The following is a 22,220-nucleotide window of genomic DNA, read 5'->3' as shown; positions in this document are numbered from 1 at the left end:
TTGTGAGAAGTATTGAAATCACCCCTTCGTGTCAAGAAATGAGTGATATTATGGAAGTGTAACTGAACTGAAGACCAGCGGCAACTGGACCCTAGCTTGGGTGTTCAGCTCAGCCTTGTGACCAAACAGCTGCAAAACTACAAGTCCCAAGATGCCTTTCACTAACAAGCACAATGTACACTGACTGTAGAGAACACAAGCTCGGGTGTGGTGCCCGGAACCTGTTTTCCATAGGCTTCTGACAGATTAAATTAAGGTGGAGCAAATGGCCCCACCCCAAAACCAGCCTTAAGGATTCCTGTTTAAGCCGAGCCCCAGGGTGGAGCCGGAATTTACCTTTGTACTTCACTCGGGTCTGGGTTGGTGGTGAGTGGCTGGGTGGGTCGGAACTGACTGCCATCGTGACACGTCTCAGAGCTGCAAGCAGGTTTGAATCCAGGATCCTTGTGGCCCCTGCTCCTCGGTTCCTACCCCTTCCTCCTCCTATTCTTTCTCTCTTTATCCTTTTCCCCTTGGGACTTTCCCACAGGCTACCATAATTCCTGCTGCCCTGGTGGCCCTTTGTGTTAGTCACAGGATTTCTACTACCTGACTATCAGGTTAATAGTCCACTTTTCATAGTCCCTCACTTCCAGAATCAACTCTCCTCTGTTTCCTGGCAGGCAAGAAATGCTGGGAAGGATGGAGCCCAGCGTATTACCACCTGAGGGTACAGTTTAGGGATCAAGGGTGGGAAGTTGGTGTCAGTCATTTAATACAAGGCTCTTAATCACCGCCCTGCCTTCTGTAGGTACTGCCTGTCAGCTACCATGGCCTCTCAGCATCTTGGGCTGGCAGAAGAGTCTGGCCCAAGCCCTGGGGAGTCTGAATTGGCTGTGAACCCCTTTGACGGGCTCCCCTTCTCTTCCCGCTACTACGAGCTGCTTGAGCAGCGCCGAGCCTTACCCATTTGGGCTGCTCGCTTTATCTTCTTGGAGCAGTTGGAGAGTAGCCCCAGTGGAGTGGTGCTGGTGTCTGGAGAGCCTGGCTCTGGCAAGAGCACCCAGGTGGGGGGAGATTCTGGGAGTAGACAAAGGGAGGGACTAGAGAACTGGTCCTTCCACTAGCAAGGTGGGGATTGGGCTGCATGGGGTTCTAGGGGAGTGGTCAAAGAGCAACCAGATTAGACTGGCCCCTGGGTGGCTGGTGAAGGACCAGGGGACTCCCCAAATGAGAATGGCCACAGCTCCCCCTGCACTTCTGACTGAAGTCCTGCATCTCACTGACTGGTTGTCCTTTCCTGTTCCTACCCCAGATCCCTCAGTGGTGTGCAGAGTTTGCACTGGCCAGGGGGTTCCAGGAAGGCCGAGTAACTGTCACTCAGCCCCACCCTCTGGCAGCCCTGAGCCTGGCCATGCGGGTTGCCGATGAAATGGACCTAACCCTGGGTCATGAGATTGGATACAGCATTCCCCAGGAGGACTGCACTGGGCCAGACACCCTGCTCAGGTGAGGCCTCTCGCAGGCCTGACGCAAATTTGATTTCCCTCACCCAGTAGAAACAAGCCCGGTCCTCTGACATCTTGCCAAACCCTCCCTCAGCCCATGTCACCCTTTAAATCATGCACAACACAATGCTGAATTAAGCCCTCAACCCCAGCCAGGGACCTCAGATATTCAACCTCACCCTCATCGTGAGCCTCACTTTCCCAGCTGGAGTACAGCCTGTGAAAAAAAAACGCCATCAGTGAGGTTGTGGGTCTCAATACAAGTTCATGGGGTCTTTTTCTGACCTTATTATCGAAATCTAGGCCCCCCAGGAAGACGTTCCCCTGGACTTCTGGAGATGTTCAGTGTCCACACTGACTCCTCTGCCCACTGCCAATGTCAACAGGTTTTGCTGGGACAGGCTGCTTCTACAGGAGGTGGCCTCAACCCGGGGCTCGGGAGCCTGGGGCGTGCTGGTGCTGGATGAGGCTCAGGAGCGGTCAGTGGCCTCGGATTTGCTCCAGGGGCTACTGCGAAATGCCAGGCTGGGAAACCTTCCAGGGGACTCGAGAGTGGTTGTGGTTACCGACCCTGCCCTTGAACCTAAGCTCCAAGCCTTCTGGGGCAATCCTCCTATTGTGCGTGTACCCAGAGGGCCTGGCGTGTGTCCCACCCCTGTATACAGGGACACTGTCCCTACCGATCGAGTGGAAGCTGCCTGCCAAGCTGTGCTTGAATTGTGTACGAAGGAGGCTCCAGGAGACGTGCTTGTGTACCTGCCCAGTGAGGAGGTAAAGATGAGCTGCAGGAGGAGGGTCTCGTGTACGCCGCCTTCCTTTCCTGGGGGAGTTGGAGCAATGCTCGTGAGGAACACTGAAGTTGTAGTGTTTACTATGTTGGAGTCCTTAGGAAAAACTCAAGGATTTTGGCGTAAAGAGGTCTACCATCCCTTTTTTTGACTCCATCTAACACAGAGACTGTGGCTCAGGGAATTCCTGAAATTATAACAACTTTATGAGTATGTGCATTTTTTCAGAGTGAAAAGCCATAGCTTTCATCAGTTTTTTCAAGGGGTTCGTCGCCAAAAACGTGAGAACTGCCTTAATGCCCCACCCCTCTCTTCAGGAAATTTTGCTGTGCTGTGAATCCTTGTCCAGGGAGGTGGAGCCCTTGGCTCTCACGGGGCCTCCACTACGGGTGCTGCCCCTTCACCCAGGACATGGCCCAGCAGTTCAGGCTGCGTACGAGGACATAGACTTGGGTGCTCGAAGGGTCGTGGTCACTCACTGGCTGGCTGACTTCTCCTTCTCCCTCCCTTCCATCCGACATGTCATTGACTCAGGACTGGAGCTTCGAAGTGTGAGTGAGAGAGATGAGGGGGTGTGGGGGCTAAAGATAGAAGTGGTTCGCTCTGATCTGTCTTGGCCTTGGTTGGGGGGTGGAAACAGGTGTACAGTCCTCAGATCCGAGCAGAATCCCAAGTGCTGAGACCAATCAGCAAGTGTCAGGCAGAGGCAAGAAAACTGCGGGCAAGAGGGGTTCCACCAGGTAAGAGCCTTTGCCCTTACTGAGATCAGACGTGAAAACAGTCACCACATGCAAACCCTGAGAAATCTACAGAGGCCTTCTTTCCGAGGTCTTTCTCCCCTCAGGGTCCTGCCTCTGCCTGTATCCTAAGTCCTTCCTAGAACTAGAGGCTCCCCCGCTGCCCACACCCAGGATATGTGAGGAGAATCTGAGCCCCCTGGTGTTACTTCTAAAGAGGAGACAGATTGCAGAGCCAGGGGACTGTCACTTCCTGGACCGGCCTGGTGAGCACCCCCCCTGCCCAAGTCCTGCTGTCTGACCTGCAGGCTCTGAGACTCCCTGCCCTATCTGCCGTATTTCCTCACCAGCTCCAGAAGCACTGATGCAGGCCCTGGAAGACTTAGACTACCTGGCAGCCCTGGATGATGCTGGGAACCTGTCAGACCTGGGAGTCATCATGTCGGAGATCCCGCTGCCCCCTGAGCTGGCCAAAGCCCTGCTGGCCTCCTGCGAGTTTGACTGCGTGGATGAGATGCTCACCCTCGCCGCCATGCTCACTGGTAGAAATCGCTTCTCTCCCCGACTCTTGCAGCCACTTCAGGCCTTTCCAGCCCTTTCTGGTGTTCTGGTGCTCCGAAGGCCAGCTCTTTCCCCTCTGCTCCCCTATAGCGCCCAAAAAACCAGCCCAAACCACTTAGCCCTCCTCTGTCTCCTTAGCCTTTTCCCAGGGCTGGTTCTTGCCCCCAACATGCATAAATCTCTCTGTTACTACTAAAGCTCCACACCCCTCTCCCTCCACCCTCTACTCCCCTGCAGCTATGCAGAATCACCTCCACCCCAATCGGCCAAGTGTGTTCCCGCCCACTGCATCCCAGCCTCAGGCCCACAACAACACTGACAAATCTCTCAGCTCAGCAGTGACCGCCCCCCCACCCTCACCGAGGCTGAACCCACTGAATAGTTCTGAGTCCTTATTCCTTATGACCTTCTGACACTTGAAAATGTGGACCACTCCGGTCTTGGAACTGCCCCCTCCCTAAGCCTCTGGGACTCGCTCCTCCAGGTTTTCTGGCTGTTCTGCCGCCCTTCCCTTCACCTCTTCCCTGGCTCTTTGTCCTCTGCTCATCCGCTGTAAATTGGACTTCAGAGTTCCATCCCTGACCCTTTTGCCTTCTCGTTCCTTGAACTCTGAACAAGTTCATGCACACCCATAGTCTGAAGTGCCATCTTTACACTTAAAATTTCCAAACCTTCTATCTCCCTGCTGATACCATTCTTCTGAATCTTAGATTTATATATCCCATGCCTGATGGGCATTCCATCAGAATTGGCCACGGTACCCCAGCCCAGATCCGAACTCGAGCACTTGCTTAAACTGTTCCCTCACCACCACCACAAAATCATGCCATCGTCTCTGCAGCTCCACTACCATCATCTTAGACTAATCTTTCTCCAGGTTCTTTCATTTTTATCTCCTAAAATTTTATTTTTAATTCATCTATTTGTCTCCATTCTCATTATCAGTGCCAATGTTAGATCCTCACCACCACTCAGCATAGATTCCTTTAGCCTCCTAACTTGTCAGGTTTAAACACTTGGACTCTCTTCCCTCAAAACTCTTCTTCAACAGCTATTCTTTATCTTCTGGACGGAATGTAAACTCATTGGCACAGCACATCCAGCCTCTCATGACCTGGCCCATACCTACCTCCCCAGTTTATCTCCTGCCACTCTGCCACACATGCCATTCGCCCGACCCTCACTAGGTGCGTACAGGTCTCCACACAGGCTGTGCTACTAATTTCTGTGCCTTGCCATGCCCACAGTTCAGATTCTCTCCACCCCTTCTCTACTGAGCTGATTCCTAACAAAATTTTAAATATTGGGATGCCTGGGTGGCTCAGTCAGCTAAGTGTCTGCCTTCAGCTCAGGTGATGATCCCAGGGTCCTGGTTTTGAGTCCCACATTGGGCTCCCTGCTCAGTGGGGAGCTTGCTTCTCCCTCTGCCTGCCGCTCCCCTGCTTGTGCGTGTACGCACGCACACTCTCTCTCTCTCTCTCTCTCTGGCGTAAATAGATAAAATCTTAAAAAAAAAAAAACTCCAAATATTGGCCCACATACCTGTTGTGCTGATCAAGTTTGCTTATCTCTCCCACCAGACTCTAAGTTACTTGAGGGCAGAGACTGCCTTTCGTTTATTTATCCTCAATGTCTAATAAAGTGCAAAGCGCCTAGAAGTTATCAATGTCTTTTTAATAAATTTCCCAAAGTGACACTTCCTACCTTTTCACCCTTCCTTCTGTACTGCTATCCTTTCTCATTCCCCAAAATGACCTTCCTCTCTTCTCCTCCAGCTGCTCCTGGGTTCACCCATCCTCCACTCTCTGCAGAAGAAGCTGCCTTGCGTCGGGCCCTGGAACATATGGATGGTGATCACAGTTCTCTGATCCAGGTGTATGAAGCCTTTATACAGAGTGAGTAGCCCACTCTGCATCTTCTTATAAAATCCCAGATTTTCCAAAGAGGGGAAGTAGAGTGCAACAAGCTGGAGGAGGAGGAAGCCCTTTGGCCAAGGGCTGGGTTCTCTTGGGGGTCTCTTTGCAGCTGTAGGTGTTCCCTTTCCTCTTGTAGGTGGAGCAGACAAGGCTTGGTGCCAGGCTCGGGGGCTAAACTGGGCAGCATTGTGCCAAGCCCAGAAACTTCGAGGTGAACTCCTAGAACTCATGCAACGAATTGAACTTCCCTTGTCCCAGCCAGCCTTTGGCTCTGAGCAGAACCGCAGAAACCTTCAGAAAGCGCTGGTGTCAGGATACTTCCTTAAGGTTAGGGGAAAGAGTTGGGGTAAAGGTCGTAAAAAGAGCAGAAAGCAGAGGGACCAAAAATTGATATGCCACCACTGAAATTGGGGTCCAAGTGACCATTCAAAGGATTTTGTAGAACAAGGAGAAAGTTTTCCTTTGAGGTGTTGGGGTACAGGGGGCTATGGGAAATGCCATATGGTAGGGACTCTAACACCTAGAGATGATGCTTTACTTTTGATACTCTCACCAGCCTTCCTAATTCTTTCTCAGCCCCCTTTTCTTTTTTCTACTGCCTTTCTCTTCTCCCTCACTTACTCCTTCACTATCTTTGCTTTTTAATGAGGTGGCTCGAGACACAGATGGGACTGGAAATTACCTGCTCCTGACACATAAGCATGTGGCCCAGCTCTCCCCATACTGCTGCTACCGAAACCGCAGGTCACCAGCCAGACCCCCGTGGGTGCTTTACCACAGTTTCTCCATTTCCAAAGACAACTGCCTTTCCATTGTTTCTGAGATTCAGCCACAGATGTGAGTTTCCTGACACCCCTCTTACACTGCCCATTCTTCTTCTTGGGGCCAAAATTATGGCTGGGGAGTTAGAGAACTTTAAGAAGAAGAGGATATCTTAGTGGTTTGTAGTGACTATGATTTGAGGGGACAGGGCTTGTGGAAGGAATGGGAAGAAGTTTAAGAATCTGCATTATAAGAGAGGATACAGAAATCATCTAATTGTGACTCTCTTTATCAGGCTGGTAGAGTTGGCCCCTCCTTACTTCCTGAGTAACTTGCCTCCCAGTGAGAGCAGAGACCTCTTGAATCAGCTGAGAGAAGAAATGGCAGATTCTGCAATAGAGAGTGAATCCCCCTCCACCCAAGAGTTTGGAGATGCCTGTGTCCTGCAGTGACCTGCCTAAGGAATGGAACTGAGCTCATCTGAAGGCATTAGATCCTCTCTCAGGCTATCACAAAGGTAGCCAGCCAAAGGTTAGGATCAGATGTAAATCCTGGAACCTGAGTCTTAAGAAATGGTGGACTGAGAATAGAGGGAATTGGGTAAGCCACAGTATACATAAGGTTGGGCCCTTTCCTTAGCCTTCTTCTGTTTCGTGGAGGACGACTGATATGCCCCCCCCCAAGTCCCCAACGTAGGCCAAACCCGTCTTCGTGCGCTTCATCTTCATCTATCAAAGTTCTTTCCCTGTGGTGCCAAATTTGCGTTTGATTCTGCGGCAGCATGTACAACATCCATGAGTTAGAGATGACACAGTTTCATCCAACTCCTCCAGCAATATCCTCTCGCCTGGTTCCTGCCTGTAGTCAAGCCTTTGCAGTGTGAATGACCAGCTGTCACTAACCCAGAAAACATGTAGTTTGACTACAGGTGGTCTCTCAACCTGCCCAAAGCTTACTTCCCTTTATCTTGCTCCCACCTACAGGGGAGGAAGAGTGAGAGTGCTATAAGAAATCAGACAAAATCTTCCTTTTTTTCCACATACAACTTAGATCCAGCTCCTTCTTAAACCTCAAGGCTAATGAAGCCATCCCCGAACTCTCAGCTTCCCACCAACAAGCTTCCCAGCAGCCCCTGGCCCACCAGCACACTAAAGCTTTTCTTCCTTTAAATTATTAATGTTGATATCTTCCATCATCCTGCACACTGTAAATGTGTTTGTAGAAACTGGTGGAAAGAAAGATTTAATCCTTAGAACACTGCTTTCCTCCTCTCAGTGTCTTCCCTTGGAGAGTCTATCTGTTCTCATCATTCCATATATCTCCACCTCTATGTGGATGTCACCCAACCTCCCTCAAAAGCACTTTTCCAGATTGTATTCTCTTTAGGTCTAGCATTCACTTTTTCCTGTAGTTATCTTGCTCTAAACTTTCAGTTTCCACTTCATTATCCACAACACCATTGATCTCCTGATCCTCCACATCTCCAACCCTGGAATCATCTTTGATTCTTCTTGGATATTCCTAGTTGTTTGCCAAAATCTGCTCACCCTAACTCCACGGGGCCTGTTAATTTTATCCACTGCTTCACCGTTTCCCCCTCTCTGTCCCCACGGGAGACGAGAGCCAGAATAGTGTTCCTAGATTTTCTGTTTCATCGGGTGTATAAGTATCCGTCTTGCCTGCCGCCCAGGAGGCGTTGTGAGGCTCAAGGAGGAGGAGGGAGTCAGCAGTTTGAACACACACGACAACATGAGGTTCAAAGTCAGAAAGGTATCCTTAGCGATTATTTTACAGTTGAAGAATGAGATGCCCAGTGTGTAAAACCCTCTGGTTCCTGTCACAGTCAGACTCTTGCCCTCCAGCACCTCTTCCGTTATTCCGCTGTCAATAGTGTCTTCCTTCCTTCGCACCTTTGGTACGGACCCAGGCAGTGCGAGCTGCCGCCGCTCCACCCCAGCACCACTTTTAGCCTGCTCTGCGCGTCCAGAACCCCAGCTTCAACCCACCCTCCGAAGAATCCAAAGTCCTCAGGAGAGCAGCTCCCATTGGCCAGCCCGCCCCCTCCCCTCACCTCATTGGCTACCGTACTGCAAGTCCCGCCTTCTCGGCTCCTCAGGTTCCAGCAGCGGTGCGACCGCAGTTAAGTGGGAAATGGCGGGAAAGGCCACGTCTAAACGCGCGGCACAACCGCGAAACGCTAGCCTAGGAGCCCGCCGTGGCCGAGGAGCCCTCGACGATAGCCTCAAAGCCAGCTCCTCCTCACAAGCTCCGCTACCACGGCACCACAGCACCACTGCACCACGGCACCACGGCGTGGTCAGCCGCGCGCCCCGTGGTCCTGGGCCCGGCGCTCCGCGCGGCGCCTCAGTCCGTTAAAGAGCACTTGGCCCCGGGCAGGCGTCGCTCACACCACCGAGGCAAGCCCGGACACAGAAGCCACCTTGTTGTCCTCGGCCCAGGGCTGTAGGTTCTGCAGCGCGAAGAGCGACGAGTTGTGCAGGCAGAGTGGGTCCGGGGGCAGCGGCGGCCGCAGAGGCCGTGGTAAGGCATCCTGCTGCAGGTGCAGGAGCAGCCGGCCCGCGCGGTGCCGCTCCGCCTCGCGCTCCTCCGCGGTCTGGCGCCTAAGCGAGCGGAGACGCCGGGTCAGCGAGGCCCGCCCTCGTCCACCCCGCGCCTCCTCGTCACCGGCCGGGCCCGCGGTTCCTCACCCGCCCCGCGCCTCACCGCCACTTGACGCCGCCCGCGAGCCCTCGCTCGCCCCAAGCCTCACCGCCACTTGGTGCGCCGGTTCTGGAACCAAGTCTTGACCTGTGCGTCGGTCATGCGCAGGGCCTTGGCCAGCGCTGCTCTCTCCGCCGAGGCCAGGTACTTCTGGCGCAGGAAGCGCCGCTCCAGCTCCAGCACCTGCGAGCGGGAGAAGGACGTGCGCGGCTTCTTCCGCTTCGGGGGGGTCCGGTTTTGGTAGGGGTGACCTATGCGGCGCGTCCCGGAGAAGGGCGAGAGAGCGGCTACAGGGAGGAAGAAAGAACAGGGCAGGGTTTTCAGAACGGCCCTTCCAGGTGCCCCAAGCTCGGCCCCGCACCAGCAAAGGCTTCCAGACAAGAAAGGGCCTGGGAAGAAATGGCCCTCCCCCTTGAGTGAGGAAGAGACGGCCCCCGGAACTTCACCCTGCGCTACCCGCAGTGTGGACAGTAGACTGCAAAGGAGGGTGCGGACATCGACGGCAGCTCCCTCCCCATTGCCTCTCTCAGCAGCAGGTCCAAGAGATACATGTTGGGGGAGGATCCCCTGGGATGATGCGGGCGGGGAGTTTACGGGGAACTTGAGTTGGAGCAGAAGGATCAAAGATGAGGAAAAGGGGTGAATGTGGGGCTGGACGCTGGAGCGTCGGGCAACCTCACCCGTGAGCCGGTCCTTGGCAAAGCGGCGGCCGCTGTCCATCCAAGGGAAGGTGAGTCCGGCTAGGCCCCCGGCTCCGCCCAAGCCCGAGGGTCCAGGCACTGCTGGCGCGCCTCCCGCGGGCGGCGGCACTGGCATTGGACGATGAGCCGGGACGCGGATCACGCCGCCTGGGCCCATGCCGGAGCTGCCAGGTAGCGGGGCCAGCGAACCCGCGGGACCGTAGCTTGAGGTTCCATGAAATCCACCCGAGAATGCCGTACTCTCCCCATGGCCCTGGCCTGAGCGACCCGGGCCTAGGCCGCTCCCGGGGGGTTCCGGGCAGCTCAGGATCTGATCGATGCCAAAGCTGATTGGCTCGTGGTGCGGGAGGTTGTGCGAGGCCAGGACCGCTGGCTCCATGGGTCCGGGTCAAGGAGGACCACAGGAGGTTTGGCGGTTGGGGAGGGCGCCCCAGGAACTCCGGGAGCCCAGTAGCGGAGCGCTCGGGGCGGCGGCCTCAGGGGCCCGCGGGGCTGGCCGCTGCGGGTCGCCGGGGCCCCCGGGACAGCTTCATCCCTGTGCGCCGGGAGTAGCCGCGCCCGTGCCGGCCTCTGCCGGGCGTCGGCGCAGGGACTCGCATCCCGGGGGAGCGCGACCGGCGGGGGCCCCAGGAGCGCCCTTGCTGTCCCTGAGCCGCAGATGGACGCTGGGCTGCCGGGGCCTCTGCCCGAGTCCGGGGTGGAGAGGGTTGGCCGGCTGGGGATGGGGCAGTGACTGACAGATCAGCATTGGGTGGGTAGTGGGGGCTGGGGGTAGGGCAGGGGCGGGGCCGTACCCGTTAAAGGGAAAGAGACGCCTGTTTGCGCCAAACGCCCGGACGACTGGCGGGCGGGGATGGTGGGGGTAAGGGGGGAGGTGGCAAGGGTGTTAGGAACCAGGCTCAGCACGGGAGGGGCCAGAGCATGGGCCGCTGCGCGCTGAGTCAGGCGAGATGCGCACAGCAACTCCATCCTCGCCGGCCTCCGCCTTTGGGCTTCCACGGCCTCACCGGCTTCCTCGCAGGTGCCTCTTCCCACAGTCCCCACTTTTCGCCTCGCGATGGGTCCTGCCTGCCGACTCCCAGATTCGTTGTGGCCCCCGCCTAAGTGCCCTCGAAGACCAAATCTCGTTGTGGCTTCCTGGCTGTGATGGGAAGCGGTTGGGAACGGCGCCGGCGAGTTGGAGGCCCGGGAAGAGGACAGGTGTGGGAAGGGGGTGGCAGGGCGCGTCTGGTGGGCTAGGGCGGGGAGCAACCGCTCTGGGCCAGCGATCATAGTGCACCTCCCGGCCTCTCCCGTAGGGCCCCTACCTCCTTCCCGGAACGCCAGTAATTGGTGCCCTGTGTTTCTAATAATTTCGATTTTCTGAAATCGGTGTAAAACGGACCATTGGCTCAACCCGGGCTAAGTCAGGCGGATGAGAGCTTGGGGCTGGCTTTCCGCCCCCCACAGGGGACAACCAACGCGGGACTCTGCCCCTCCACTCTGCGCCTAGGGAGTCAGTTCTCGCACACTTCCCCCCTCAAAGGCTGGAGGACAAAATCGCCACAGGCGACACGTGGTTCCTCACTGAAGCCATCGGCGGTCTCAGCCGCCTCACTTTCCACAGACGCTTCTCCCTACCCAAACCCCAGAAACTGTGCCTGGAGTGTGTCAGGGATGGGAGGTGGGGAAAGACTGAAGGCGCTTGGTGACCTTGTGACCTTTGGCCGGGGACCCAGGAGCTGGGAGTGTGTGAACTCTGCGTCCTTCCCGGGATGGGACCCGGGCCCGGCGGGCCCCTGCGCCTTAGACCCGCCCCCGCCGCCGCCCGGCCCGGTGCAGGCCGCCATAATCGGGTTAGCTGGGTCGGAATTACATTACCTTCCCCGGCCCGCCCCGGCCCCGGGGGGGCCCTGGCGCCTCCGAGCCGGTGAGACTGGGCGCAGGGAGGGGGGTGTTCCTACCATTCCGAGGCGGGTGGGCACGGATGAGGCGCTTGGCCTGCCTTGGACACGTGGTGGCTTAAGGACCCCACCCTGTTGTGTCAGCCCTAGCCCGAGACCCCAGCCCACTCTGGTGCTCAGCTCCGGTCGGCCTGTTACCCGTGTAAGCCGAAATGCCTTCTAAGTCTAGTAGATGGGTCTCCCTGGGCGCACGGATCTTCCAGTTGGTTCTCCAGGATCTCCTGGGAAAGACTGCCGCTCCTTTCTCCCTAGCAGATGGGCTGCAGCCCTGCGCCTGAGGCAGGGTGAGGGGTCTTTTTTCTCCAGGGAACTGGGAACGATATTTGGGCATCTGGGCAGGAAGACAGAGAATGAAGGGAATGGACTCTCCCCACTAAAGCCACCAGGCCCTCCCTCAGTGTTCTCCGAAGTCTCAGTCTGAAGGGCGTGAACCATAGAGGAGGGAGGCAGTTGGCATCAATATGTGACATCCTCCCCCAAATTCTTGTCCACTTCCACTACCCAATATCTCCAGCCCTTTCCCACCCTGCCAATAGCCCCTTCTGAAAGGGGAGGAGGGGGGCTCCTGCCAATTTGGCAGCTGTGTTGTTATCTTGGTGGGAAAGACAGACATTATCACCTCCCCTAGCCCCTCACAGAAGCCCAAGCACCCTTTCTCAGCAGTAGAGAGGTGGGGCTTCTAGGGGGCATGAAACATCTGCTATTTAGGGAAACCTCCAGAGGCCGCTTGGGCTGGATCCCCTGAATGAAAACAGAGAGCCTAGGGAGACAGCAAAGTAAATAAAGACTCTGAAGGGGACTGGCCTGCAGGTTAAGAATCTGTTGGTCCTTTTCCCCACTCTAGTGGGTACGGTACGCGTCTGAGGAAAGGGTGGGCACTAGTGTGTCTCTAATCTGGCTGAATAAATCCTGCTTGAATGAATCAGTGAGGGAGGAAGATCTGTATACAGCTGACGGTTCATCCTGCCTTTTGGGGTCAGCACAGATGGCACAGCCACCCAGAGATTGCCCAGCTGACCCTTGGAGAATGGTCACAAACCCAGTAATGTATACACGTCTTCTTCTGGGGAGTTACAAAAAAAAAGAAATTAGTGCCCTACTTCAAGGACAAAGGGTATCCAAGTCTGTCAGCCACAGTCCTAGGAATTCCTCTCCACCTCTCCGGATGCCCTGATTCCCTGGAAAAGGTGGTTCCTGCTAGTTTATAACTAATATGGAGGCCCTGGGGTCAGAAGCCCAACCTCCCATACACACTCCTTTGTATCTGTCTCACCATGTCCCGTATGCATGTGGTCCCCTTCACAGGGAGAGGCACATTCCCAGCCTGTGCTCCAGTGCTGTCCCTTCCTTCCTGCTTTTCGCACAGTGTCTTTCCCACAAGATGGTCCCCACTCCTATATCATCACTTCTCTCATTAGCTTAGTCCTTCCTACCCCCAACTGTCTTAGGTCTCTTTTACCTGGACAAAAATCTTTGCCTGACTTTTCAAGAGAGATTATGTTTTCCCTTTTGCTTGTACTCTGCACAACCACTGCTTCTACTTCCTCATCATTTATTATTTTAATTTTAATTTTAAAGTAATATCTACACCCAACGTGGGGCTCAAACTCACAACTCCAAGATTAAGAGTAGCAGGCTCTACTGACTGGGCCAGCCAGGCGTCCCTCATCATTTATTCTTTTAACCCACTATAACTTGGCTTCACCACACTCTTTTTCAAAGAGTTCCAGTGTCTATTTTTGAGGATTTCTCTGACATATATTGCTCTGTTGATTACCAACTATTTCTTGAAATATCCCTCTTGGTTTCTGTAATATTGTCTTATTCTACATCCTAGGCTTTCATAGTCAATTCTTACTTTTTTTCTCCACCGACTTTGCTTTTTCCACTGAAGATTGAGTGTTCTCAGAGCTCGGACTTCAGCTTTCCCTCTCTATCTGCTCAAGCTTTCACCCATTCTAATAGTCCCACCTATTATATCTACTCAGAAAATTCTGGGACCTCTATCCTTGGCTCTGACACTTGTTGTGTTCCAGCCCCTCTGTCCTAACCTTCTGGCCAGCTCCACCCACCTTTGCTGCAGCCACCTTAAAGTCCAGCAGACTGCAGGATGTGCTCCCCTCCCAAGATCCTCATTCACTCCCTCCTATGCCTCCCTTTGAAATGTCTCATATACAGCCCTATCTTCCCATTCCCACTAATAAAACCTAATCTAGGCCATCATCACCACCATCTATATTTATTCATTTGTTCATCCAGAAAATTTTGATTGAACACCTACCATGCACCAGGAACTAGAGATAGAGCTGCAGACAGAACAAAGAAAAATCCCCGCCATACAAAGTTTATATTCTAGTGGGGGAGGCAGGTAAAACACAAGACAATATATACTAAGTAATAATAGATGCTAAGAAGAAGAAAGAAAGGAAAGGGGAGAAGTGAAAGGATGGGGGTATGATTTATCTAAAGTGTTCACAGAAGGCCTCACAAAATAAAGACCTAGAGGAAGAAAGGAATCATTTGGATAACTGAGCATTTCAAGTTGGTGATAATGCAAGTGTATCTTGGTGTTATCTGTGGAACAAACAGTAAGTGGTCCAGTATGGCTGGAAAGACCATGCAAGGTCTTGAAGCATTATAAGGACTTGGGCTTTTATTCTGAAAAGGAAAGCTATTGGAAGGTTGAGGAAAAGATGCCTGATTTTAAATTTTTTTGTTTTTAACAGGTTTCTTAGGGCAAAACTAACATACGATAAACTGTACATAAAAGGTATAAAAGTGTATGTGTACACACACAAAGTCACCACAATCAAGATAATAAGCACATCCGTCAACTCAAAAAACTTTCCTTATACCTTTTTTTATTCATATGGATACGTGGAAGCAAGGAAAGCAGGCTAGAAGCCACTGCAATCAATCATCCAGAGGACAGATGATGGTATCTTGGACCAGGGAGGTAAGCAGTGGCTGTAGTGAGAAGGGGTTGATTTAAAAATCACTGATCTCATAACTTCTTGCTGCTTACCCACTCCAATTATTCAAAGATAAATGAGCAAAAATGTTTCTTTTGTAGGGTAACTCCCTCCCTTCAAAAAAAAAAAAAAAGAAAGAAAGAAAGAAAGAAAGAAAGAAAGAAGAGAAAAGAAAAGAAAAAAGAAAAGTCTACTACCTCCCTAGTGCCCTTAGGCTCAAGTCACAGCTCCATGAGGCCCTGCTTCTACCACTACTCTCAAATCCACACCTTGGCCTTCTTCCTGTCCCTCTCTTCGGTCATTCCCCTCCACTTTGCTTTTCTTTTCTATTTCCACAATACTTCTTATCCACGCACCCCACCCCCGTTCTCTAAATTGTACCCACACAAAGTCCCACTTCTTCCAGAAAGCCTTTGGTGGTCTCCATTGGGATCTCTCCCTTGAATCTCCAACTGCACTTGATGTTAATACTCCCCAGTAAACTTATCCTTGGTTTCTAATCCCACTGGAAGTATCTAGGGATGGCGGTGTGCAAGGTCTAGAGCTGCTGCGACCTTCCCAAGTACGGGGCTGGGCCTATGCTACTGCAGGCGCTGGCTGCTTCGGCGTGTCTATGTGCGGTAGTGTCCCAATCCTCCTCCCCTCCTCCTTCGGCATCTGCTCTGCATTAGTCTGTCCCAGGCCTCCGCAGGCGCCGATGATTGAATCATCATCATTAACCAGGGTCTGCCCCCCCCTTCACAAGCCCCGGCGGCAGGGGAGGATGGGAGGGGGGGGCGAATAAGATCACTACACCAAGTCCCTGGGGGTCCCTCCCTCCCCGCCACTCTTTCCGAGACTCCGCAAAGCCCCCAAGAAACTCCCGCCGTGGAGCCGGGAGAAGGCCTGCCATCCGGACGAAGCTCCGTAACACGGACGCGTCAGCCGACGAGGGCGACATTACGAGGAAAAGGACCCGGGAGGGGCTTCTTTAGCGGGGTCGCGGTCACAGGAGATCGACGACCCTGAGCGGCGGCGGGCGGAGACCGCTGGGCCCTTTGGAGTAGAAGGGGGCAGTCTTTTGCAGGCTCCAAAAGTTAGTCCCGCGGTAGGGAAGGGTCTATTGTGATGATTACTACAAGAGGTCAATGAGATAGGACCCACTCCTCACACACACCCCCCCTATTACGGATTGAGGAGGGGGAGGGGCCAGTGGGGCTCAGGTGAGCACACGGGGAGAAAGGGGCATGGGCGGGGCCTTACAGAGGGTCAGCGAATCCGAGAAGACCTAAGCCCTCGTTGCTGGGCGACAAGTCCCGCCCCGCAGGCGGCACCGGAAGTGGCAGGCCGGGATCAGCCTTTAAGATGGCGTCTCCTCAGGGGGGCCAGATTGCGATCGCGATGAGGCTTCGGAACCAGCTCCAGTCAGTGTACAAGATGGACCCGCTACGGAACGAGGTGCAGGGGCGGTAGGGTTACTGCTGTGGTCGGCTAGCGGTGCGAACAGGGGCCGGCTAGAGGACGGGCGGTGGCTGGCCCGGCGCCCAGTGCGCCTGCGCAGAGACAGGGTGCCCAATGCGCCTGCGCGATTGTGGTCGGTTGCCAAACTCAGAGCTAGGACGCTTGCGCATTGTGCCGCCCACGTCGTGTAGTCTCCCTTGGGAAAGGAAGGTCGGGCGAGTCCACGGGAAGGGAGCCCCCGCTGTGCGCGGAGCCCCCTGCTGGGCGGAGGGGGAGTGTCAGCTCTCGGGAGGTAATGCCCTGCGGACCGCGCAGGGTGCGAGGCTTGGCGGTGGGGTTTGTTGAAAGGCATCTACCCAGCTGGGAAGGCGTATGATTTGGGTTTGGAGGGGGTGATTGGTGACGGAGAGTGGGTCCGCAGGAGGAGGTCCGAGTAAAGATCAAAGACCTGAATGAGCATATCGTCTGCTGCCTGTGCGCTGGCTACTTCGTGGATGCTACTACCATCACAGAGTGTCTTCATACTTGTGAGTGCCCTGGACCCTGGCTGGTTCTTCCAGGCCCTAGTCCCCACCAAGCTGGTTGCCAGACTGTTCACTGCCTACCCCAACCACCCAGGCACCCCACCCAGCCCATGAACCCAATTCCCAGAGGGCCTGAGAGTCTGCTTTTTTCTTCCTGCAGTCTGCAAGAGTTGTATTGTGAAGTACCTCCAAACCAGTAAGTACTGCCCCATGTGCAACATTAAGATCCATGAGACACAGCCACTGCTCAACCTCAAACTGGACCGGGTCATGCAGGACATCGTGTACAAGCTAGTGCCTGGCTTACAAGACAGTGAGTGACCAACCCAACTTTGAGGGGCCTCTAGAGGACTGATGCTGGGTGGCAACTTGAGATGACAAGGGCTTTGGTGAGAATCACATAGGTAAAGAGGTTGACAGTCAAAGGGACAAAGTATGAGGGAGGGCTAATACTTTATTTCCCACACTCCCCTCCCTTCTAGGTGAAGAGAAACGGATTCGAGAATTCTACCAGTCCCGAGGCTTGGACCGGGTCACCCAACCCAGTGGGGAAGGTATGTCCCTTGGCAGCAGGAGGGTAAGATAAAGCCCCCAGAACACCCCTCTTGCCCAGTTTTGCTCTTCTGGAGAAAAAGGAATATGGAATCTGTGCCACTCTCCTCACTACTCTTTCTTAGAGCCAGCCCTGAGCAACCTCGGCCTCCCTTTTAGCAGCTTTGACCACTCTAAAGCCCATTACTATCGCTATGATGAGCAGCTGAGCCTATGCCTGGAACGGCTGAGGTAAGAATCCGGTCATGAGCCGTCTGAAGTAACAGTGTCAGTGACTCAGAACCAGGGAGGGGCTTGGTGAGAGGGCAGGCAGTGAGGGAGTATCTGTTCCCCTGAAGAGAGTATACCATATAACTCTGGGTGGGGGACAGGGAAGAATCGGACTCCCTAACTTGTGTCTGTTTCCCCCAGTTCTGGCAAAGACAAGAATAAAAGCATCCTGCAGGTGAGAGGGGCTGAGGGGAGGGCCTCTCTAAGGAGACTCACCTCCCTGTGGCCCTTCCCTCACACACCTTGTCCTCTTGCCTTCCATCCCTATCCCCAGAACAAATATGTCAGATGTTCTGTTAGAGCTGAAGTTCGTCATCTCCGGAGGGTCCTGTGTCACCGCTTAATGCTAAATCCCCAGCATGTGAGTATTCCCACAGTAGGTTTTGGGGAAGGAAGGAGTTGAAGGGAAGGGACAGAGTCTGTAGTAGAGCAGGGTAGTTCTTGACCTACATGAGAAAGCAGTTCCTAAAGCTGTGCCCCCATCTTCCTCCTAGGTACAGCTCCTTTTTGACAATGAAGTTCTCCCAGATCACATGACCATGAAGCAGATATGGCTCTCCCGCTGGTTCGGCAAGGTAAGCCAGGACCAAGGCAGTCCCCAGGGCAGCAATGGGCTGAGGGGGCATTTTGGGTAAGAACGCGCCCACTGACTGCTTCTTCTGCTTGTTCTCTCCTTAGCCATCCCCTTTGCTTTTACAATACAGTGTGAAAGAGAAGAGGAGGTAGGGGCCAAGCCCCCACCACATCCCTGTCCCTTTCCCTCCCCAGATATTTATGTGAAATTAACTGCGGCTCTATTTTTTGAAATAAAAACTTTTAAAAAGCATCTGTTTTCTTCCTTTCTTCCTTCCACACACTCATGCTTTGTTCTGTGTTCTGCTTCCCTCAGAAATCCTCTGAGTTTCATCATGAAGGAGGGCCTCTCTATGTTCGTGGTCCCTCAGTGAATTGCCAAAGGAGAGGGGTAGAGGACCCTACACATATAAAACTCAGAAGGTGAGCGAAGTGGAACCAGGTTACCCATACCAGCTCCTTTGTTGTTGTTGTTGTTGTTGTTGTTGTTGAAGGGAAGGCTTTCTGGAGGGGAGTTCTCACTGTACTTGAATGTTGTAGCATATGCTACAGGCTTGAGTGGAGGTGTTGTAATTCAAGAGTGGTGAGGGTAGGGCTAGGGTTGGACAGTGGCCACTATAGGACTGAAGAGCGATATTTTAAAGAAAATTCTGAAGAATTGTACTATAGGAGGAATAAAAAAAAAATGTTGGTGGGTAGGACGCAGGGAGCACAAGGGTGTTGAATTGGAGACATGGTTGTCCATATAGGATTCAGTAGGCCTTCAGGTACTTGGATTAGGTGAAGCCAGAGTGAGGAGAGGGAACTGGTGTCCAGGAGAGCAAGGACAGCTTCAGGTAACAAGAGGGAAGCAGCAAGGCTGTTAAGTCTCTTGATTAATTCAGCAAACATCCCTTGTCTGTATGAGCCCAGACATGAGCCTTGGGTTCTGGAAGTAAACTCAGCCAGTCTCCCTCTTCTGTGGCCTTTCAGTAAGGGTAGTCAGAAACTTGCCTGACTGAGACAATAACACATGGAGGAGGAAGCAACGAGTTCTTGAAGGGAGCTAATGGGCCGTGGCTGAATCTGGGACAAGTGGGATGAAGCAGGCACCAGAAATGTTGCCAGAACTCAACTTTAAAGCCTAAGTCTTCTACTGGCCTAAGTTTGACTCCAGGGAATTCAAAGGGGTCATGGTGCATAACTGGTGAGGGCTGAAGGCACAGAGCTTCCAGGGATAGAGATGGGGTGGCAGAGACCTAGGGGAGGTGTACAGTGAAAATGGTATGAACTGGCTGAGAGCCTGAGACTGGGGCGGCGGGAGGTGGAGGGGGACACGGTTTGAGGGGCCTGAGCATAGTGACCAATGCATAGTAGACCTGGCCTTCCCTCCACACAGATGAAGCTTGTAGGCCGTGAGAAAAGCACAATGTGGAGAGACTGCAGAAAGCAAGGAAGAGCCCTCAGGTGTGATGGGCAGACAATGAGGACCAGGGTGGGGACACTGCAGAACAATCAGCCTGACAGAATCTCCATGATTCCCAAAGCTCCCATGTCTCCGGCCTGGCCTCACGCCTGGAACGCCTATCCCTCACCCCATACTCAGCTGTTCTTTCAAGGCCCAAGTATCCTTTCCTCCAGGAAACCCTCTCTCTGCCAGAACCCAGCTTTTCCCACCCCTTCATGCCTGCCTCTACACCGGCGTATATCTTGAGGTTTGGGATTAATTATATGTAAGGGCTCCCCCCATGTCCTCTGGGACTCCACGGCCCACTCAAGCATGCCACACTGAGGCTGTTCTCAAGGGGTTTGTGGGTGAAAGGGCATTTTTAAGGAATGACCCCCCAGGGAGAGGGGTGGGCTGAGGAGGAAGGAGAGTAGAAATGCTCCTGAGGAATTTTTGGTCCCCAAGCAGCTGCAGGAGTTGGGAAGTAGTCTGACTGGGGCTTGGCAGCAGCTTGGCATCAAGAAGGCCCAGTTAGAAGATAAGGCTGACCTGGGGACCAAGCCTCAGGATGAGGCTTTTTAACGGTGCTTGGCTTGAGGCCAAGAAGCAGCCGAAGGTGCTGGAGGGGTGGGGATCTGGGGTGCAGTGGGCGGCCTCGCCTGGCCCCCAGCTCAGCAGAACCTTCTTTTTGTCTGTCAGCGGCTATGGCAGAGGCAGCTGCGGTGCGTCTCCCGGGGTGGCTGATGCAGGCCAGCTGCGGGCTGAGGGCTGAGCGCTGCTCTTCCTCTGTTTATGGGTCCACTGTCCCCCTGCCTGGCTTGTGCCGCGCAGACCCTGTCCCCCAGGGTCCCTCAGGTTAGGATCTGCGCCACGGGGGAGAATCAAGCCCAGGGTTCTGTTGAGCTGTGTGGCCCAGAATATGCTGGTTGCATTCAAAGAGGCGGCCTCGGGGCTGTCCCAATACGCAGCTGGCCCCTCCAGGGTGGTGCCCTTGACCTCGAGGCTCTTCCGGGTGGAGGCGTCAGTCCTCACCCGCAGGGTAGAGCTGGCCTTTGCCCCTGTCGCCCTTTCTCATTTAGCCTTTTCCGTTGTCCACACTCACCTGGGGGGAAGGGGCACCGAGATTTGCCCCCACCTTTGGCACAGGGGAGAACCGGTCCCTCTCACCCTGACCAGTCTCTCCCAGCACCAGGGGTGGGCAGAACAGGAGGGAAAAGGGACTTCACCGGTAGTGGACCAGTGGGTCTCGGGTGTGTGTGTGTCGAGGGTGAGGGTCTGAGAATCCCGCCGCATCCCGTGTCCCCCGCGCACACAACCACCGAAGAACAGCGGCAGGCACGCAGAGCTCTTTGTGAGCCAGCGTAAAGGGCTGCCACGGGATCACCGACCCGAGCGAGGCCCTAGAAGAAACGAAACTAAAATGTTAAGTGTCTGAGTCGGTTCATTCCGTTCATTCTCTGAAAGAGAAAACAACCTCGGAAGCGTGCGAGATGGACAGCTGCCCCGCCCCTCGCCCGGCTGCCAGAAGTTTCCTCCCTTAACTCCCACTTCGCTCTCGCTGGCTAACGACTTCCCTAAGGATCGGGAGGGGCGGCTAAGCCCCTCTCTGTGACTATCCCTGTTCGTCTACCTCCCCCAGGGGGTTATCCAGAGGATTCCCAGTAGCCCCTTTACATTCACAGAATTCAAAGGAATGCACAGGGAGGGAAATTTGGAGACTAAAGGTTGTTTATTGAGCAGATCTCTGTGCCAAGAAGAGGGGCATCAGGCTGGGGGTGGGCCTGGGTCAGGGAACCCCCCCCAGATGGGAGGCTGAGGTGGGCCAGATGGTTGAGAGGTGCGGTGTCAGGGAATGAGGGAGAAGGTGGGGGCCACAAGGAAAGGGAAATCTGAAAGGGGGTGATGAACAGAAGTGTGAGAAAGCATCCTTAAATAGGAGTGGAGGCACCTTCCTGAGGGAGTAGAAGTTGGAATGTGGGCATCTCTACAAAGGGGAGGAGCAGAGGACCCCAAATGTCTGAAAGGACAACGAGGGGAATCCGAGGAGGTGGGAGACCACGAGGGGTTGCTTGAGAATGCTGAGAGAGGAAAACCGCCCACCGCGGGGGAAGGTGCGTATCTATGAACCACTCTGAAGGAGGCCCAGCACAGAAAGGGTTGGACCTTGGGGTGGGAGGCATGGGTGGGGGAAGCCTACAAGACAGCTGAGCGCCACAACCTCCTCCCCACCCCCAGCCCAGAACCCAGGTTTCATCTCTTAATCTCCCTCATTAATCATTCACCTTCTTCCTACCCCCATCAGCGGATCTGGTTTCTTCCCAGCTCAGGTTCCAGAGGGTTTGCTGGTAGAAGTCCCCTACTGTGGCCCCACCATCGTCTGGACACTTCCCTGGCCGCTGGGCTGACCTTAATGGGCTCTGCTGTCAGGGGCTTCCTACCTTTACTACTTTCTCCTTTCCTTTTGTCCCCCAAATGGGGATCGCCCAACTCTTTTGTCCAACCCCGTTACTTGAGCCTGGTTGCTGGGGGGAGAAGATAGGCTGGAGAGATGGAAGGGGAGGAAGGCAAAGGCCCTTCAGGAGAGAGGGTGCTCACCACAAACACACTGGTAATTGAGAGCGGAGCAAGAGACAGCCTAAAAGCTACATAGAGGACGCATGAGTGTCTGTTTGGTGACAGGCCTGGGACATGAGCTAGGGAGTTCCAGCAGCCTCCTGGGACCCTCTTTAAATGCAGATTAAGTGAAACCACCGGATAATGGTTCAGAGGACAGGCCTCCAGCCAGGAGGGTCTCTTGGCCCCCCTCCACCTCCTACCATTAATAACCAATTAGCAAGGTCCCGAGGC

General features: G+C 54.2%; 3 protein-coding genes across 8 annotated transcripts; 2 read left to right on the top strand and 1 right to left on the bottom strand.

The window, feature by feature from the left end:
- Nucleotides 1-16: 16 nt before the first annotated feature.
- On the top strand, nucleotides 17-7,389 carry DQX1 (DEAQ-box RNA dependent ATPase 1). Its single transcript, XM_026482224.4, has 11 exons — nucleotides 17-1,046; nucleotides 1,295-1,488; nucleotides 1,874-2,258; nucleotides 2,593-2,826; nucleotides 2,916-3,015; nucleotides 3,120-3,278; nucleotides 3,363-3,554; nucleotides 5,349-5,468; nucleotides 5,626-5,816; nucleotides 6,139-6,326; nucleotides 6,547-7,389. The coding sequence occupies exons 1-11, from the start codon at nucleotides 810-812 to the stop codon at nucleotides 6,701-6,703; spliced, it is 2,157 nt and encodes a 718-aa protein (XP_026338009.1). The 5' UTR covers nucleotides 17-809; the 3' UTR covers nucleotides 6,704-7,389.
- TLX2 (T cell leukemia homeobox 2) lies at nucleotides 5,304-10,186 on the bottom strand. Its single transcript, XM_026482421.3, has 3 exons — nucleotides 9,653-10,186; nucleotides 9,022-9,259; nucleotides 5,304-8,872 (listed from the first exon to the last, which is right to left on the bottom strand). The coding sequence occupies exons 1-3, from the start codon at nucleotides 10,050-10,052 to the stop codon at nucleotides 8,656-8,658; spliced, it is 855 nt and encodes a 284-aa protein (XP_026338206.1). The 5' UTR covers nucleotides 10,053-10,186; the 3' UTR covers nucleotides 5,304-8,655.
- Nucleotides 10,187-15,879: 5,693 nt separating this feature from the next.
- On the top strand, nucleotides 15,880-20,808 carry PCGF1 (polycomb group ring finger 1). Of its 6 annotated transcripts, XM_044392020.3 has the most exons (11): nucleotides 15,887-16,025; nucleotides 16,450-16,555; nucleotides 16,713-16,865; nucleotides 17,035-17,106; nucleotides 17,230-17,335; nucleotides 17,516-17,549; nucleotides 17,649-17,735; nucleotides 17,869-17,949; nucleotides 18,053-18,096; nucleotides 18,264-18,370; nucleotides 19,326-19,412. In XM_044392020.3, exons 1-10 carry the CDS (start codon nucleotides 15,933-15,935, stop codon nucleotides 18,319-18,321), a joined length of 834 nt encoding a protein of 277 aa, XP_044247955.1. In that variant the 5' UTR covers nucleotides 15,887-15,932; the 3' UTR covers nucleotides 18,322-18,370; nucleotides 19,326-19,412. The 6 variants fall into 6 exon arrangements, with proteins under 6 accessions (XP_057165268.1, XP_044247955.1, XP_026338222.1 ...); XM_057309285.1 differs by lacking the exon at nucleotides 18,053-18,096 and having other exon boundaries at nucleotides 15,880-16,025; nucleotides 19,304-20,808; XM_026482437.4 differs by lacking the exon at nucleotides 18,053-18,096 and having other exon boundaries at nucleotides 19,326-20,808.
- Nucleotides 20,809-22,220: the final 1,412 nt, after the last annotated feature.

Source organism: Ursus arctos, unplaced genomic scaffold (assembly GCF_023065955.2).
Source record: "Ursus arctos isolate Adak ecotype North America unplaced genomic scaffold, UrsArc2.0 scaffold_8, whole genome shotgun sequence".
Classification (NCBI taxonomy): domain Eukaryota; kingdom Metazoa; phylum Chordata; class Mammalia; order Carnivora; family Ursidae; genus Ursus; species Ursus arctos.
This window is presented reverse-complemented; position numbering and strand designations above follow the sequence as displayed.

What these genes read in the sequence shown, in the direction of transcription:
- DQX1 (XM_026482224.4), top strand. Translation starts at nt 810, where the DNA reads ATGGCCTCTCAGCATCTTGGGCTGGCAGAAGAGTCTGGCCCAAGCCCT. An exon ending in GCTCTGGCAAGAGCACCCAG is followed by an intron (nt 1,047 to 1,294) that starts GTGGGGGGAGAT and finishes TTCCTACCCCAG; the next exon opens with ATCCCTCAGTGGTGTGCAGA. An exon ending in TCTGAGATTCAGCCACAGAT is followed by an intron (nt 6,327 to 6,546) that starts GTGAGTTTCCTG and finishes TCTCTTTATCAG; the next exon opens with GCTGGTAGAGTTGGCCCCTC.
- TLX2 (XM_026482421.3), bottom strand. Translation starts at nt 10,052, where the DNA reads ATGGAGCCAGCGGTCCTGGCCTCGCACAACCTCCCGCACCACGAGCCA. An exon ending in TGCCAAGGACCGGCTCACGG is followed by an intron (nt 9,260 to 9,652) that starts GTGAGGTTGCCC and finishes TCCTCCCTGTAG; the next exon opens with CCGCTCTCTCGCCCTTCTCC. An exon ending in AACCGGCGCACCAAGTGGCG is followed by an intron (nt 8,873 to 9,021) that starts GTGAGGCTTGGG and finishes CCGCTCGCTTAG; the next exon opens with GCGCCAGACCGCGGAGGAGC.
- PCGF1 (XM_057309285.1), top strand. Translation starts at nt 15,933, where the DNA reads ATGGCGTCTCCTCAGGGGGGCCAGATTGCGATCGCGATGAGGCTTCGG. An exon ending in CACAGAGTGTCTTCATACTT is followed by an intron (nt 16,556 to 16,712) that starts GTGAGTGCCCTG and finishes TTCTTCCTGCAG; the next exon opens with TCTGCAAGAGTTGTATTGTG. An exon ending in TAATGCTAAATCCCCAGCAT is followed by an intron (nt 17,736 to 17,868) that starts GTGAGTATTCCC and finishes TCTTCCTCCTAG; the next exon opens with GTACAGCTCCTTTTTGACAA.